Source organism: Grammomys surdaster, unplaced genomic scaffold, assembly GCF_004785775.1.
Source record: "Grammomys surdaster isolate TR1022 unplaced genomic scaffold, NIH_TR_1.0 125562, whole genome shotgun sequence".
NCBI lineage: Eukaryota > Metazoa > Chordata > Mammalia > Rodentia > Muridae > Grammomys > Grammomys surdaster.
Genome location: NW_021620409.1, coordinates 940,244 through 954,371, shown reverse-complemented (window position 1 = coordinate 954,371; position 14,128 = coordinate 940,244). Strand labels below are relative to the sequence as shown.

Genomic DNA, 14,128 nt, shown 5'->3' with positions numbered 1-14,128 from the left:
GGAGATGAAGGGCAGACGCCGAACCACACACACCGTCTTTGGCGTGCAGACACCCAGGGCACGCAGAGGAGCCAGCCACTCTGCGAGCCCAGACCCTTCGCTGTCGGCTGTCCAGCCAAAGAGGAAGCGGAGAAGTGTGTGTGTCCCGGACTAGCTAGCCCCCTGACTACACGTGACACTTCTCCCGGACCCAGCTGGCGAGCTCCCTCGCCGCTGATCCGCCCCCTGTGAACGCGGCGCAAGGGCCGGGCCAGGGAATGCAGCTAGGGTGATCTGGCTCCAAGGAGCTCAGAACCTAGTCCTGCTTAACAGAACCCCGCACTCATCTGCATGCTGCTTTGCATCTCATTTACACAGTAAGCTTTGGGTCGAAGCCAGCAGGCTCCCCCTCCCCTACGCAGACCCCGATGGAACCTCTCTGCACTCCTAAAGCCTTACAGTTCTGTCAGTGTCCCTGCCAGGCCTGTCTCGCTCCACAAGTATTTTTCATCCATGAACATACCTCCCCGCCCCCAACCCAGCACTAGTTAAAAACCCTTCTGCGCATCCCGGATCCCGACCACCCGGTTCTCCAGAAGACAATACTCCAATTCTCTGGGAAGTGGAAGAAACCAAGTTGGACCAGCGGGTGCTTTGGGACCCCACTGGGGCTTTGAAAACGTCAAGATGTTGATTAATCTCCTCAGCATCCAGAGACTTTCCGTCTTAGTGTTGGTGGACATCACAAAACTCCTCATTGCTATGGTTAGGGGACGTCCCTCGTCCTAGATTAGAGAAGTGGGTAGCCTGGGTTCCCCCATAGACAGAGGTAAAGATTGAGGGGGCCCGCCCCGTGATGTCATCTCCCCCCCTTACACACTCCCTGTCTCCTTCCCCCCACACACACCCCCACCCCCAAGCTAATTGCATTTAGTTCACAGGGTTTGGGCTCCGACTTTCCTGAGTTTAGGGAGCAACGAGCACAGTGGCCCAAGGGGGTGCCTGCGGCCAACGGTCACCCCTACGCCTAGGACCCCTGGGCTGGAATGAAGTTGGCGATCTAGGGAAGCAATTCCACCCCTTTGCTCTCCTCAGCCCTGCAGGGTGGTGAGTAGTTAACACCCTTCCTGACCTGTCCTTGTTTTGCGTCCCAGACTCAAGCGATTGAGATGAGCCCCGGGAGTTCTCCAATCCTTCAGCCTCAATATCCTAAAGACAGCAGAAAGAAAGTGCATCCGCACCACCCTACTCCTGCAATATCCCAATGCCATCCTCTCCTCAGTGATCCTTCAGGATCAAAATCAAATCCCATTGGCAGCCCATGCGTGCCTGGATGAGAGGGTGGGTGGAACAATTCCCATGCTAGTCTGGGACGAGTAGCAAGTGGATATACCAAGATGTGAGGTGATGCCTGTGGGCAAGGCGCCTACTTACTCCATGTACGGCGAAGGGATTTGGACTGGCTGTATTTGGCTTTCCCCAACAACTCCATCTCGGCATGAAGCCAAGGCTTCAAAATCCCAGAGGCTGATTCACTGACTCTTAAGTCCTTATTTGAAACTTTTAAATGTTCCTTTTCTTCCTCGGGGGTTGCATTTAGCTCACAGGGTTTGGGCTCCGATTTACAAGGAGTTTAGGGAGCAACGAGTTACAGCAGCCCCATCGGCCACCCCTGTGCCTAGGATCTCTGGGGCTGGATAAACCTGGAGGTCTAGGGAAGCAGTTCCACCCCTTTGCTCTCCTCAGCCCTGCAGGGCGGTAAGCAGTTGTTCTGAGACCCCAAGGTGACTCATCCTCTTCTCTTCCTTCTTCTCCCCACTTTATTAACCCTGCCCTGTCTGGTTCAACAAGAGTTAGTATTGGGTCCCAACTGCAGATGAGGGGGGTTACTTTTTAGTTGGCACAAGTCATTTTTCAAAAGAAATGGAAGTACAGAATCCCCAAGATTTATGTTTTCTGCTCTCTGTTCTCTTCCAGCTTTACCATCCCCTGCCAGATAGCTACAGATGGATGAAAGATTACTCTAACCTTCCACTCTATGCCCATCTTCTCTTCTACCATGGAGAAAGCTTTGTTGCCTCCGACTGTAACAGCTTACCCAAGGCCCTTTAATCAACAACTCCCAGAACCTCCAGAACCGAGATGTGTCTTGGAACCCCAGGACAGCCTTGAACTGGCTCCTGCCCTTGTGTGTGCCCTTTGCTGCTGCTTCGGAATCATCTACTGCTGCTTTGGTGAGGGCAGGGCCCAGGGTCGGGGCGGGGGTGGGGGGTGGGGGGACAGCTGCCTAACACTGTTATCCTCAAGAATGATGCCATATATCTTCCTTGCTCTTCTGGGCCACTTCACCTCCTCTGTCAGGAGATATGTACCTTCAGAGTTTTCCATACTGCTTCTCCCAGCTTCCTGTCATTCTGCTTGCCTGTACCCTCTGGCTCTCACCTCTGCCTCCATTATGGGCTTTTCCTGTTTCCTATGTCAGAATTCCATTCCTAGTTTATCTTTCCCACCAGAGATTTCAACTCTTTCCAGAATCTGAATGAGTCTGCTATGATTTCCCATGTACCATTGCTGGAGGACCTGGACACTGTCCTGCTTTCTTTCCACAGTGCATCCACTCTACCTCCTGATTTCTCTACCTATCCCCTTGGAATCTCTGAATGCCTTCCTCCTATCCCTGGGCTTATACTTTCTTTCCCCTTTCTTTGAGGTTCTCACTGTATGCTGCACCTGGCTTCTGCTCTCTGGTTAGCTGTTCCTTCTCCAATACACCAGAACCATCCCTGTAGGATCCCCTTTCTGCTTCTCAAAGCCTCATGCCTCCCTCCCCAGGCTACCGCTGCTTCAAGGCAGTGATGTTTCTCTCCGGTCTGCTGTCAGGGGCTCTGGTGATCTTCCTACTGTGCCATAAGGAGCGGGTGCTGGAGACACAGTTGAGCCTGGAGGTGAGCGTGGGCATCGCCCTTGGCATTGGACTCCTCTGCGGCCTGGTCACCATGCTGGTTCGCAGTGTTGGGCTCTTTCTGACTGGTCTTCTGCTAGGTCTGACCCTGGGTGCTGGAACCTTACTGGGCACTGAACCCATCTACCAGCCCCGCTCAGCCTGGGTGCCAGTCGGCGGACTGATGGGGCTGGCACTGCTGGGAGCCCTGCTCACACTTCGTTGGCCACGACCATTCACAGTTCTAGGCACAGCACTGCTAGGTGCTGCGGTGCTGGTGGCCTGTGCTGACTACTTCTTGGAAGGACTGGCACTGGGCACTCGGCTGGGTGAACGCCTGCAGGCACTTCCAGAGTTGCTTCCTCTTTGCTGGTATAGCTGGGTCTTGCTGGGGACCTGGCCAATCTTGGGGGCTCTTGGGACACTGGCCCAGTGGAAACTCATGGCTGAGGAACGTGGAAGCCACACCAATGGTGAGTTAACACTGTGATACAAAAAGCAGCCAACCTGCCCCCACTACTATCCTTGGATCCTATACTTGAGGGAAGGGAAAGATGGCGAGATGAGAACTGGGGAGGGTTCCCATGGCAAACAGGGCAGGGCACTGAAGGGAAGTTAAAGCTGAACTAGCCAAAGGAAGTCTGGGTAGAACGAGAAACATTGCCAGGAGAAGCAGGGCAGAGTTACATTAGGACCGTTATGAGAGGGTACAGGAATCCCAGAGAAGGATGAGAGAAAAATGTAGAAGAAAGTCCAATAACTGAAGGGAAGCTGAGCCTTGAGAGACCTACAATAGTAAGGTCAAGTGGACTTCTGTGGTGTATGGTTCTGTTTGGGGTAGGTATTCAGGGCCTAACGAAGCCCCCTTGAATCTGCATTGCCTCCTCCCCAACAGTGATCTTGAGCCACCAGCGAAGGCATCTCCAGCTCCTTCGGATCCATCAGCAAGAGGCTAAGAGGCATCGGAACCCTTCTGGGACAGGACTGTGTAGAGGCAGCTATCGGAATCAGCTTCCCCCCAATATCCGGAGTCCTGCTCACAGTCCAGCTCCAGTGAGTAGGAGGGTGTGACACCCTTGTTGAGGGGGGATGGTGGTGACCAGGTGATGGCCAGGATGAGCTGGGGGCTCTGACCCAGAACCTTTTTTCTACTCTCTCCACCTTGTATCCATCTAGAGTTATCTCCAGAGTCTTCGTGAGTGTGAGCTGGTACCAAGCACCCAGGCCACAGGCCCCCACACTACCCTGGACCTGGATTCTGACTGCAGCTCCACTGTCCTCCTTACCACACCTCACCCTGACCAGACCTGAGCCTAACCTCCAGTCACACTGATACCCCTGGTGAGGGCAGAAGATTGTTAAGTGGATAGGGCCTGAGTCCATAGGACCCGTACAGATTTCCCTACCTCTTGGACTTGGGAATAGGTTCTGTGCCCAGACCAACCCTTTTACAGACAGGCAGAGAAAATTCTTATAAAGATAGGGGAGGAGGGAGACTGAAAGTACAAGCACCTACCTCTGTCCAGTAGTAGAAGTGCCCTGGTCCCTAGAGACACTGACTCCGAACCAAGGAGGTGTGCCCAAAATAGCTTTTTATTAATTTCTGTAATGCTGAGGTGGAACCCAAAGTGTTGCCCATAGTAGGCAAGTGTTCTACCACTGAACTACAACCCATTCCCAAATACCTGTTTCCTTTCCTTTTAGGTTTTGGGTTTTGGTTTGGGTTTGGTTTCTTTTTTGTTTGTTTTTTGTTTTTTGGTTTTTTGTTTTGTTGGTTTGGTTAGGGTTTTGGTTTTTCAAGACAGGGCTTCTTTGTGTAGCCCTGGCTATCCTGTAACTCACTCTGTAGACCGGGCTGGCCTTGAACTCACAGGGATCTGCCTGCCTGGGCCTCCCCAGTGCTGGGACTAAAGGCATGCACCACCACACCCAGTGATGGTCTTTTGGCAGGAGGAATGGCACAGAAATGTTCCAAGATCTCCCAGTCCCCAGGCTCTTTATTAGGGGTAATTGGGCTTCTGGTTAGCCTTTCTTCCTGGACCCTATACTCTTGAATCCTGCTACCTCGGTGGGGAGCTCCATCTTCCATGGTGCTTTCCCCTCTCTCCTCAATGAAGGAAGACCACAGCATCTGCCTCAGCTCCCCTCTCTCCAAAAGCTGGCTCCTTGCCCTTCTTCTTAGAGGAGACTGGTCTTGGGGGCTGCATGGTAGCCAAGTGCCTTCTGTCTCTCAGAGTAGCTTTCTTCCTAAAGCAGAATTCGGGCCCAGCCACTGACCGTTCTAACTCTCCCTCTTCTGACTCTTCTGACCAAGATCTAGTTCCTGGTTTCCCAGACATATTAAAGAAAATATATCTTTCCCTTGAGCAGCAAATCTGTAATGAGAGGGAGGAAGAACAAGGGAATTCAGCAATAAAATGGCATTGAAAATTCAACTGAGGAGCTGGGCCTCTACTATTGCTGCTTTTTACTTTCTTTGCGCCACAAAACAGAGCTAATCTGCCCCCCAAAGATCTGCTACGGCACCTATATCACACATACCACTGTATACAATGCACACATACATATCATACATGTATACACCCAGACAACTCAGTTCTCTCCCAGGAACATGAAGCTAGTCTTTACTGAATACAAATGTTCCAGACTCTGTCAGCCACTTCACATACAGTATTTAACAATAACCTATCTAACATAACAATCCTGTAGCATTGATATTAACCTTATTTTGTTAGTAGAAAATCCAAGGTTTGACAAGGTTAATTTGCAAGCCAAAAGCCATAGTCAGGCTCAAGGACTCCAAATTCTAAGCTCAGTTTACTGGCCATGACATTTTCTTGCACTTTATGTTGGAAGAACACAACCCACATATCCAATAGCCAGCTGTTAGCTGTTGCCTCCTGTCAGCTAAAGACCCAACTGACAGCTGGACATGATAATACATGCCTTAAATCTAAAAAAAAATAATAATAAAAATTAAAAAAATAGAGCACTAGCTACGCATAGTAGCACATGTCTTTAATCCCAGCACTCAGGAGGCAGAGGCAGGTAGATCTCTGTGTGTTCAAAGCAGACTGGTTTACGTACCTACATAGAGAGTTTCAGGATAGCTGACAGCCATAGCCAGTGCTATGTAGAGAGACCCTGTCAAAAAAAACAAAAACAAAACAAAAACAAAAAAAACAAACAAAAAAAACCCCTCTTGATTGACAGTTTCCCTCCACCAGAGAATAGATGTCACACTTGAAACAGCTATATGACAAGAAGAAACAGGAACTGGGGACTGGCTCAGAATTAAGTGAGCACCTTCTAGAAACACAGGGAAGTGGAAGTGGTGTCCAGAATTGGAATATCTAAGGGCATTAGGTCTAGTGCCCATTTGGCAACATCTGCACAACCCTGATGAGCAGACATTGAATAGGTCTCAGGCCCCTAGCAGGGTGACATTAGCAGAGAATGAGAGGGAGGCAGAGTCTGTAGCCGAGGGAATGTCCATGGTTGAGTCCATGGTTGAAGGAGTGGTACCCAAGACTGTGTCTGTGGTCAAAGGAGTAACATCCCCAGTTAATGAGTTAGTGTCTGGAGCCTGAAGACCACAGTGCATCCAGTGTGTCACATTCCTGGGATAGCCCTTCGCCACTCGAAGTTGCTGGTTAAGGCGCCAATACTCTTTGCCCTTGAAGAAGTAGACTTGGCCATCTTGCCAGCTCATAGCTGCCGAAGGTTGGTCTGGCACGCCAGTAAACAGTCCCTTGATTGGTTTGGGGTAACGGCTGAGGTCAGTTCTGGCCAGTTCGTCCCATTGCCAGTATCCTGATCCCTAATTTGGGGTGGATGGGGAGAAGATTATGAAGAAAGAGCTTAGGGACTCCAGAAGCTGACCCAAACTATAGAAGTTTGGCTCCTTTAAGGATAAGACTGTGCCCCTCCTCAGAAGGGATTACCCTCAGTTCTGTTATACCTTAAAAAGGAAGACCTTTTGGTTAACAGGCCAATAGAAAGCTGCATCCAGGTTGGGTTCTACTCTGTTGAATTTCATGGGAAATCCAGGAGACATCTTGAAATCAACATACCGCCACACCTTGTTTCCTGAGAGTGGTCAAAGGAAGAGCAAGCCACCTCTGTCATCAGATGGGCCTTTGGGTCCCCTTCTCAGAAACTCACTGCCTCCTCCCATACAAAGCTTTTTAATGACCAGGCCCTTAGATACGATTTAAGAACCCCACTCACCCTTAAAGAAATGAGTCCGTCGTGTCCGGGGAGAGTAGACAGCAGCATCTAGGTTTCCAGGAAGCCCCTCCCAAAGGGCAGATATTTGGAACAAGGGGCCTGGCCCTGAATCTGTTACAGTCCACACATAGTCACCCTTGAAAGCATAGGTCTTCCCACGAGGCCCTGAGAGCAGAAACATGTCACCAGGTTTAAAAAATAATGACTCGTGAGTATCTCTGGTGATTTCCTTACTGGTCACTGATGGGCTATTCATAAAAACTCACTCAGCTTCTAGAGAAAAGGGCAGAGAAAGAAGACTCAGAGATGAGCCTCTCCTTTGTTGTTCACAGCCCTCCAGTCGGTCAACTATCCCCTTTGGAGACCTGGTGCTCCACTCCAGGTAGCTTTTAAAATTCTTCCAACCAGGGGCAAAGCCTTCTCCAATAGGCATTGCAACAAATTTCATTTGGTTATGTTTCCCTGTGTGTTTTGTTTTGTTTGTTTTTCAAGACAGGGTTTCTCGTGTAATCTAGCTCACTCTGTAGGCCAGTGCCAGCCTTGAACTCACAGAGATCAACCTGACTCTGCTTCTGGAGTGCTAGGATCAAAGGCACGTTCTACACTGCCCTGGCAGATGTATTCTTATAAGGTGGCAATCATGGTAAATGCTTACCCAGCTACTGTTTGTTTGTTATTGTTTGTTTATATCTCCAAGACAGGATTTGTCTATGTAGTCCTGACTGTCCTGAAACTTGCTCTGAAGACCTAACCTCGAACTCTGAGATTTACCTGTTTCTGCCTCCCCAGTGCTGGAATTAAACGTGTGTGCCACCACTGCCCCACTGCCCAACTACCTAGCCCTTTTTTAAATTGGCTTTGGGTGTTCCCTCCCTATGCTACACATTTTCCCTGGTTACCAGTCACTTCCTGGAGCCCAACCCCCAATGTTCCTGTTACGATCCTGTGTCATCCCCATTTGTCTAGGCCTTGGAGTCAATAGGCTGCTCCATTGCCTGTCAACAACCAGTTGGGGAAAGGGTCTCACCCAGCATCATGGCATCCACTTCACTGTTGCAGGGGTTTGGCATGGGACCAGGTTTTGTGGTCACTGGTGCCACAGTGGGCATCTCGGTCTCTTCTTCCTCATCATCTGTCTCCGGCCTCCTCTTGCCTGTGAGGTAAAGTAAAACAATGTAGTGAAAGAAGTCCAAACACTCAAACCTCTCTGCCTGTCTGCTGTACATTTTCATCAATGGCCCCACAAAGGGAGGAAGTGGAATTTTAAGAAGTTCCCCTTGGTGGCGGGGATATGCAGGAGACACAGCTTATTTCTAAGCCCCAGCAAGGAGGAAATTTCCTGGAATGTATGCTCTGCATCTTCAAGTATGGGGTCGCTAGGCCATGTACACCTTTCATCCCAGCATCAGGGTGGATGCAGAGGCAGATAGATCTCCATGAGTCTAAGGCCAGCCCGAGCTTCACGGCAAGTTCCAGGACAGCCAGAGCTACATAATAGAGACCTTGTCTACAAACAACAAACAACAACAACAAAAAGAGTTAGGGTGTGAGGGGAGAAAGTCCAGGACGGATGATCAGACATAAAAGAGTCAAAAACAGAGACAGTTTCCGAAGATGAATAGCTTGAAGAAGTGGGCAGAGGAAGAGAAAGAAGCCAAGCCTTTTCACTCCATGAAAGCCGGTATTGTCTCCTCGAGCCTAGAGAGTTACTATTCAGACTGACTCTTATGCTCACCATAGAGAGCCTGGATCCCTGCCACGTCATCTGGATGCAGCTTGAAATAGGGCTTGTAGCCAGCATAGACAGGAGCCATGAGTGCCTGGGTATATCGGGAGTGCCCAAGCCCCAGGGCATGGCCCACTTCATGGGCCGCAATGATGCGCAGGTTCACTCCCTGGTAGGTCCCCTCAGTCCAGAATTCATCTTTATCGAAATGTACGCTGCCAAGCTCCGGGATGTCAGCATGGGCCAGGACCTTTCCTGGACAGAAGAAAAGGTAGACAGTAATGTCAGAGCCCACACAGACAGAGCATACCCTGCGGGCTCTACACTCAAGCTGCTGTCAAGAGTGATAACACATCTGTCATCACAACACTTGGAAGGTGGACACAGGAGGATCAGAACCTCAGGATCAGCCTTGGGAGCATATAGAGTCTCATGTCAGCCTGGGATGCATGAGATGCAGGGTGCACCACCATAGCTAGCTTAGGTGCTTCTTCCGGATTTCCCAGGCATCATTCAGGGAAACCCAAAATAGAATCTGCACCTCCCCAGCCACTCTTCCCCCTGTGACCCAATCCCCTCTCAGGTGACGTCTGAGAGAGGAAATGAAAGCCAGGCATAAGATTGCAAGAGGAGACTTAGTAAGGGGCTAGCTATATGGGGGACTATTAGAAGGTCAGAGTACAGGATACAGACTGTTAAAACCGACAACCTGAACTTTAAGGTCCCGGAGTAACTGGCTCAAGGAGAGAGTTTATTGGTGAGGGTCTATAAGTTGAGAGCTAAGAATCAGTACCTACCAGGCCCATCAAAGGTATTGGAGCAGTATGGGCTTAGGCGGCCATGGAAGGAGAGGCGGATGTCAGCCCAACCAGCTTTTACCTCCCGGAAGGTCAGGGGAGCCACACTGCTCCAATACTTAAAGGCTCGGTGCAGGGCTGCTCGAACTGCCGGGAGTGAGAGGGTGGAGGGCACGTTCAAGATGCGGAAGGTCAAGTGCTTCTTTCTCCAGTGTCCTGGTTAAGGGACCAGAAAGTGAAGTTAGAAGCACAACCAGGAGAGCCACCCAGGGTGAGGGTACTCAGTGCCCTCCTTAAGGGAAGGAGGGCAAACCCAATGCCACTAACACTCAGGCTGCCCTCTCCTTCCCTTCCCAGGCTCAGTCCTCACCCAGAAGAAGATATTTAAGAGACTTCTGGTTGAACGGATCCTCTAGACCACAACGGGGCTGCTTCATACGGGCCCTTGTGGCATCATCCATCTGACCAGAAATGGGCAGTTGAGACGCTTCCTGGAAAGTTCTAGAAAGAGAGAGAGAGCTAGAAGTCTACAAGGGCAGGTGGATCTGGAATGGCTGGAAATTGAGGATTGATCTTTAGCCTCCTAACGTCCAAAGTCATGACAAAAAAATGGTACAAAGTCTCTGAAACTGACGCAGGCATTGCAGTCTCTAGTGATCATAACTGGGGCTTTGTCTGTAGAAATGGCGGCACTCCAACTCCGTTTTCAGGATGTTTTGAGGAAGACTGCCCTGAAATATTGCCTTCCTCTCCCTCCCTCCACACTTTCTAGTGTTCTGATCTAGTGAGCACCCCAACTCCACTTCCTGGCCACCCTCTGGGGCATCTCCCTGCACAATCTCTGGGCTACCCACTTCAATCAGCTGGAGTCACCTTCCAGCCTGTACTTGGACAGCTTCAATCCATAGCTTTACACATGCAGTACCTCCTGTGGGCTGTGAGTAACTATCAGTATTTTAGCTATGAAGGACAGAGCCTCCGAGGGAATGCTCTGGCCTGGGCAGATCCTTAGGCTGTGTTTCTCATTTTGTTGATCTTTCAAGACAAAGTCTCGCTGGGCACGTCTTTAATCCCAGCACTTGGGAGGCAGAGGCAGGTGGATTTCTGAGTTCCAGGCCAGCCTGGTCTACAGAGTGAGTTCCAGGTCAGCCAGGGCTACACAGAGAAACCCTGTCTCGAAAAACAAAAACAAAACAAAAAAGATGTGAGCCACCGTGCCTTGCTGTTTGGATTTGTTTTTATTTTTAAGATGTATTTATTTCTTTTTATTTTATGTGTGAGTGTTTTCCCTGAATGTATGTAAATATACTCATGTGTATTGCGTACAGAGACAGAAAACTGGAGTCATAGATGGTTATGGACTGCCATGTGTTAGGAACCAGACCTGGGTCCTCTGCAAGATTAGCCATTGCTCTTCACCACCAAGCCGTCTCTCCAGCCTTGTTTTGCTTTGTTTTTGAGACAAGGACTGGCTGGGTATTCATGGTAGCTCATTCTATGATCCCAACAGGCTGGAGGAATAGGAGTTCAAGGTCATCCTCACTACATAGCAGGTTCAAGCAGGTTCAGCCTGGGCTACATGAGACCCAGTCTCAAAAATCAAAATGGGGAACTGGAGCAATGACACAGCAGTTATGAGAATTTTTGCTCTTACAGAGAACCCAGGTTCAGTTTCTAGCATCTACATGGTGGTTCATAACCATCCTTAACTCCAGTTACAGAGTGTCTGATGCCCTCTTCTGACCAACTCTGGCACCAAGCATGCATGTGGTGCACATGCATTTATGCATAAAATAAAATTAATACATCCAAAATAAAACTTTATAAATTAAAATGTGCCAGTGAGATGGGTCAGTGGGTGAAAGGCCCACTGCCAAACCTGACTACATAAGCTCAATCCCCAGGACCCACATGATGAAAGGAGAGAGCTGACTCCCACAGCTTCTCCTCTGATCTCCGCATGTGTACTGTGGCGTGTGCACCCACACCCACACAGACACACAAAAAAATGCAATAAACTTTAAAACAACCCTAATTAAACTTGGTGGGTTACAAAGAAAATAGAATAGGGAAGAAAAGATTCAGGAGGAATGGAAGAGAAATGAAAGGGTAATGGGGCAAAAGTGACCAACATACATGCATGCCATGCATGCATGCACACACATACATACATATACATACACACATACATACATACACATATATATACAGACACATATACGTAATACACATATACATACACACATACTTATATATGCACACATACACATATATACATACATACATATACATATACACATACATACATACATATATACAGACACACATATATACAGACACATATACACATACATACACACATGCACATATACACACATGCACATATACATACATGCACATACATATACATACACACATACATACATACATGCATGCATACATGAAATTGTCAAAAGCAATATATTAAAATATTTAATGATGGACTGGAGAGATAGCTCAGCGGTTAAGAGCACTGATTGCTCTTCCAGAGGTCCTGAGTTCAATTCCCAGCAACCACATAGTGGCTCATAACCATCTGTAATGGGATCTGATGTGCTCTTCTGGTGAGTCTGAAGACAGCTACAGTGTACCCATATACATAAAATGAATCAATAAATTTTAAAAATTAATGACAAGGACTCTAGCTCAGTATGGTGACTCATACCTATAATTGTAGCATAGTGGAGGCTGAAACAGCCAGATTCCCAAGAGTTCTGGGCCAGTCTAAGCTACAGTGTGAGAATCAAAAAGTAATAGTAAAAATGAAAAATAAAGATAAATACTCATCATGTGGTTCAGGCTAATCTCCAGCTCTTTTGTTAAAATGTTGTTCTTAGCTGAGTGGTAGTGCCATACACCTTTAATTCCAGCGATATAAAGGCAGCAACAGGTATACTTCTAAACTCAAGCCCAGCCTGGTCTACAGAGTGAGTTCCAGGACAGCCAGCCAGAGCTACTCAGAGAAACCTTGGAGGGTAGGTGGGAAGGAGGCATGGAGGAGATTTTCATTCTTTTGTACATTTCTGTATACATAAGTGTTGTTTAGTATGTTCAGGTGCCCAAGAAAGCCAGAAGAGGGCATCAGATCCCACTACAGACAGTTGTGAGTCATCATATAGTTGCTGGGAATTGAACTCAGGACCTCTGGAAGAGCAGCCAGTGCACTTAACCCCCGAGCCATCTGCAACTTTCAATGCTTGTCTCTGCTACCCCAGTGCTGAGATCACAGCTGTATACCACCACACCTGACCTGTGTGCTCTTCATCCCCACTCTCATCTCACCTCACTTCCAACACTCTGAGTAACATCACCGTCCTACAGGTCCCTGCTGTGCATTTAAGTCAAGCCAAGGTGGGCCTGGGGGGAGGGGGAAACTTGACACCTCAACCGTGAAAGCTTGCACCTTGTGACTTTAGAGCCTCACCTTAGAGCCTCTGTGATATCTTCTAGCCTGAAGTCATCAGCTCCTTCTAGAGGTTTCTGTAGATACCCATACTGCAACAGGTAATCCTACAATAACATGGAGATTAAAAGAGGATTAGTCTCAGGGTAAAGCTTCCAAGTGACCTAAAAAAGCTGTGTGTGGTGGTGCATGCCTTTGATCCCAGTGCTCAGGTAGCAGAAGCAGGCAGATCTCTGTGAGTTCAAGTCCGTCCTAGACTACATAGAAAGTTCCAGGCCGGGCAGGAATATATAGTGAGACCATGTCTCAAACAAACAATACAAATAAATTAACGGGCCAGATATGAGGAAACAGATACAAAAGGACTGTATGCCTGAGTGAGGGGCCTCGGAGGGGGGCAAGGAAAGGAGCAGGGGGTGGGTTACATAGATTAGGATGCAGAGGAAATAGGGAGAGGCAGGTAGGTTGGAGGGCAAGAGGAAAACCTAGAGAAGATTGTAGCATGGGTATCCCTGTCGTTCCCATGCTCTGAGCCCTCCTTTGCCCAGAGGACTCACCAAGACTGCCTCCTTCTCTGTAGGCCCCAGAGCCCGGCCTGAGACTGTCATGGGAAGTAAGAATGCCAGCCACAGCAGCTGCCAGTCCATGGTCCCAGCAGACAAGAGCTCCAGAGGCTGCCTGAGCCCTCTGACCTGAGAGCTTGGAGGAACAGGGCTAGGCAGGGGACTCTTACCTCCAGGTCTTTGCTGTCAGCCTCTGATCCTCTTTATAAACCTTCAACTGTGGAGAATGGGGGGTGGGGGGAACAGTGGGAGGTGACTCAGCCCAGAGAGATGTTGCAACTCACCATTAACTCCTGCCCTACCAAAGAGCAGAAGCCAAAAATGCCCCTAATATCACCACCCCACCCCCAGAGCCCTCTGCTGGAGACCAGATGACTCTGTACTGCTCTGGGGTCTGCCTCCTGGCAGCATGAGAGCCAGATTATCCAGAGAGATTAGGATAGGCCCAAG

At 49.0% G+C, this 14,128-nt stretch overlaps 2 protein-coding genes across 5 annotated transcripts; one reads left to right on the top strand and one right to left on the bottom strand.

Annotated features, from left to right (window-relative positions):
- Nucleotides 1-594: 594 nt before the first annotated feature.
- Nucleotides 595-5,360, top strand: LOC114638219 (transmembrane protein 198-like). Of its 3 annotated transcripts, none has more exons than XM_028786613.1 (5): nucleotides 595-1,320; nucleotides 1,957-2,213; nucleotides 2,812-3,393; nucleotides 3,816-3,973; nucleotides 4,097-5,360. In XM_028786613.1, the coding sequence occupies exons 2-5, from the start codon at nucleotides 2,018-2,020 to the stop codon at nucleotides 4,229-4,231; spliced, it is 1,071 nt and encodes a 356-aa protein (XP_028642446.1). In that variant the 5' UTR covers nucleotides 595-1,320; nucleotides 1,957-2,017; the 3' UTR covers nucleotides 4,232-5,360. The 3 variants fall into 3 exon arrangements, with proteins under 3 accessions (XP_028642446.1, XP_028642445.1, XP_028642444.1); XM_028786612.1 differs by having other exon boundaries at nucleotides 595-744; nucleotides 4,097-4,656; XM_028786611.1 differs by having other exon boundaries at nucleotides 595-1,086; nucleotides 4,097-4,656.
- Nucleotides 5,361-5,516: 156 nt separating this feature from the next.
- On the bottom strand, nucleotides 5,517-13,927 carry Mmp19 (matrix metallopeptidase 19). 2 transcript variants are annotated; one of them, XM_028786610.1, is made up of 9 exons: nucleotides 13,849-13,927; nucleotides 13,137-13,222; nucleotides 10,044-10,174; nucleotides 9,674-9,889; nucleotides 8,886-9,131; nucleotides 8,178-8,303; nucleotides 7,151-7,315; nucleotides 6,882-7,009; nucleotides 5,517-6,740 (listed from the first exon to the last, which is right to left on the bottom strand). In XM_028786610.1, exons 3-9 carry the CDS (start codon nucleotides 10,132-10,134, stop codon nucleotides 6,345-6,347), a joined length of 1,368 nt encoding a protein of 455 aa, XP_028642443.1. In that variant the 5' UTR covers nucleotides 10,135-10,174; nucleotides 13,137-13,222; nucleotides 13,849-13,927; the 3' UTR covers nucleotides 5,517-6,344. The 2 variants fall into 2 exon arrangements, with proteins under 2 accessions (XP_028642443.1, XP_028642442.1); XM_028786609.1 differs by lacking the exon at nucleotides 13,849-13,927 and adding an exon at nucleotides 13,673-13,842.
- Between the last annotated feature and the right edge of the window lie 201 nt (nucleotides 13,928-14,128).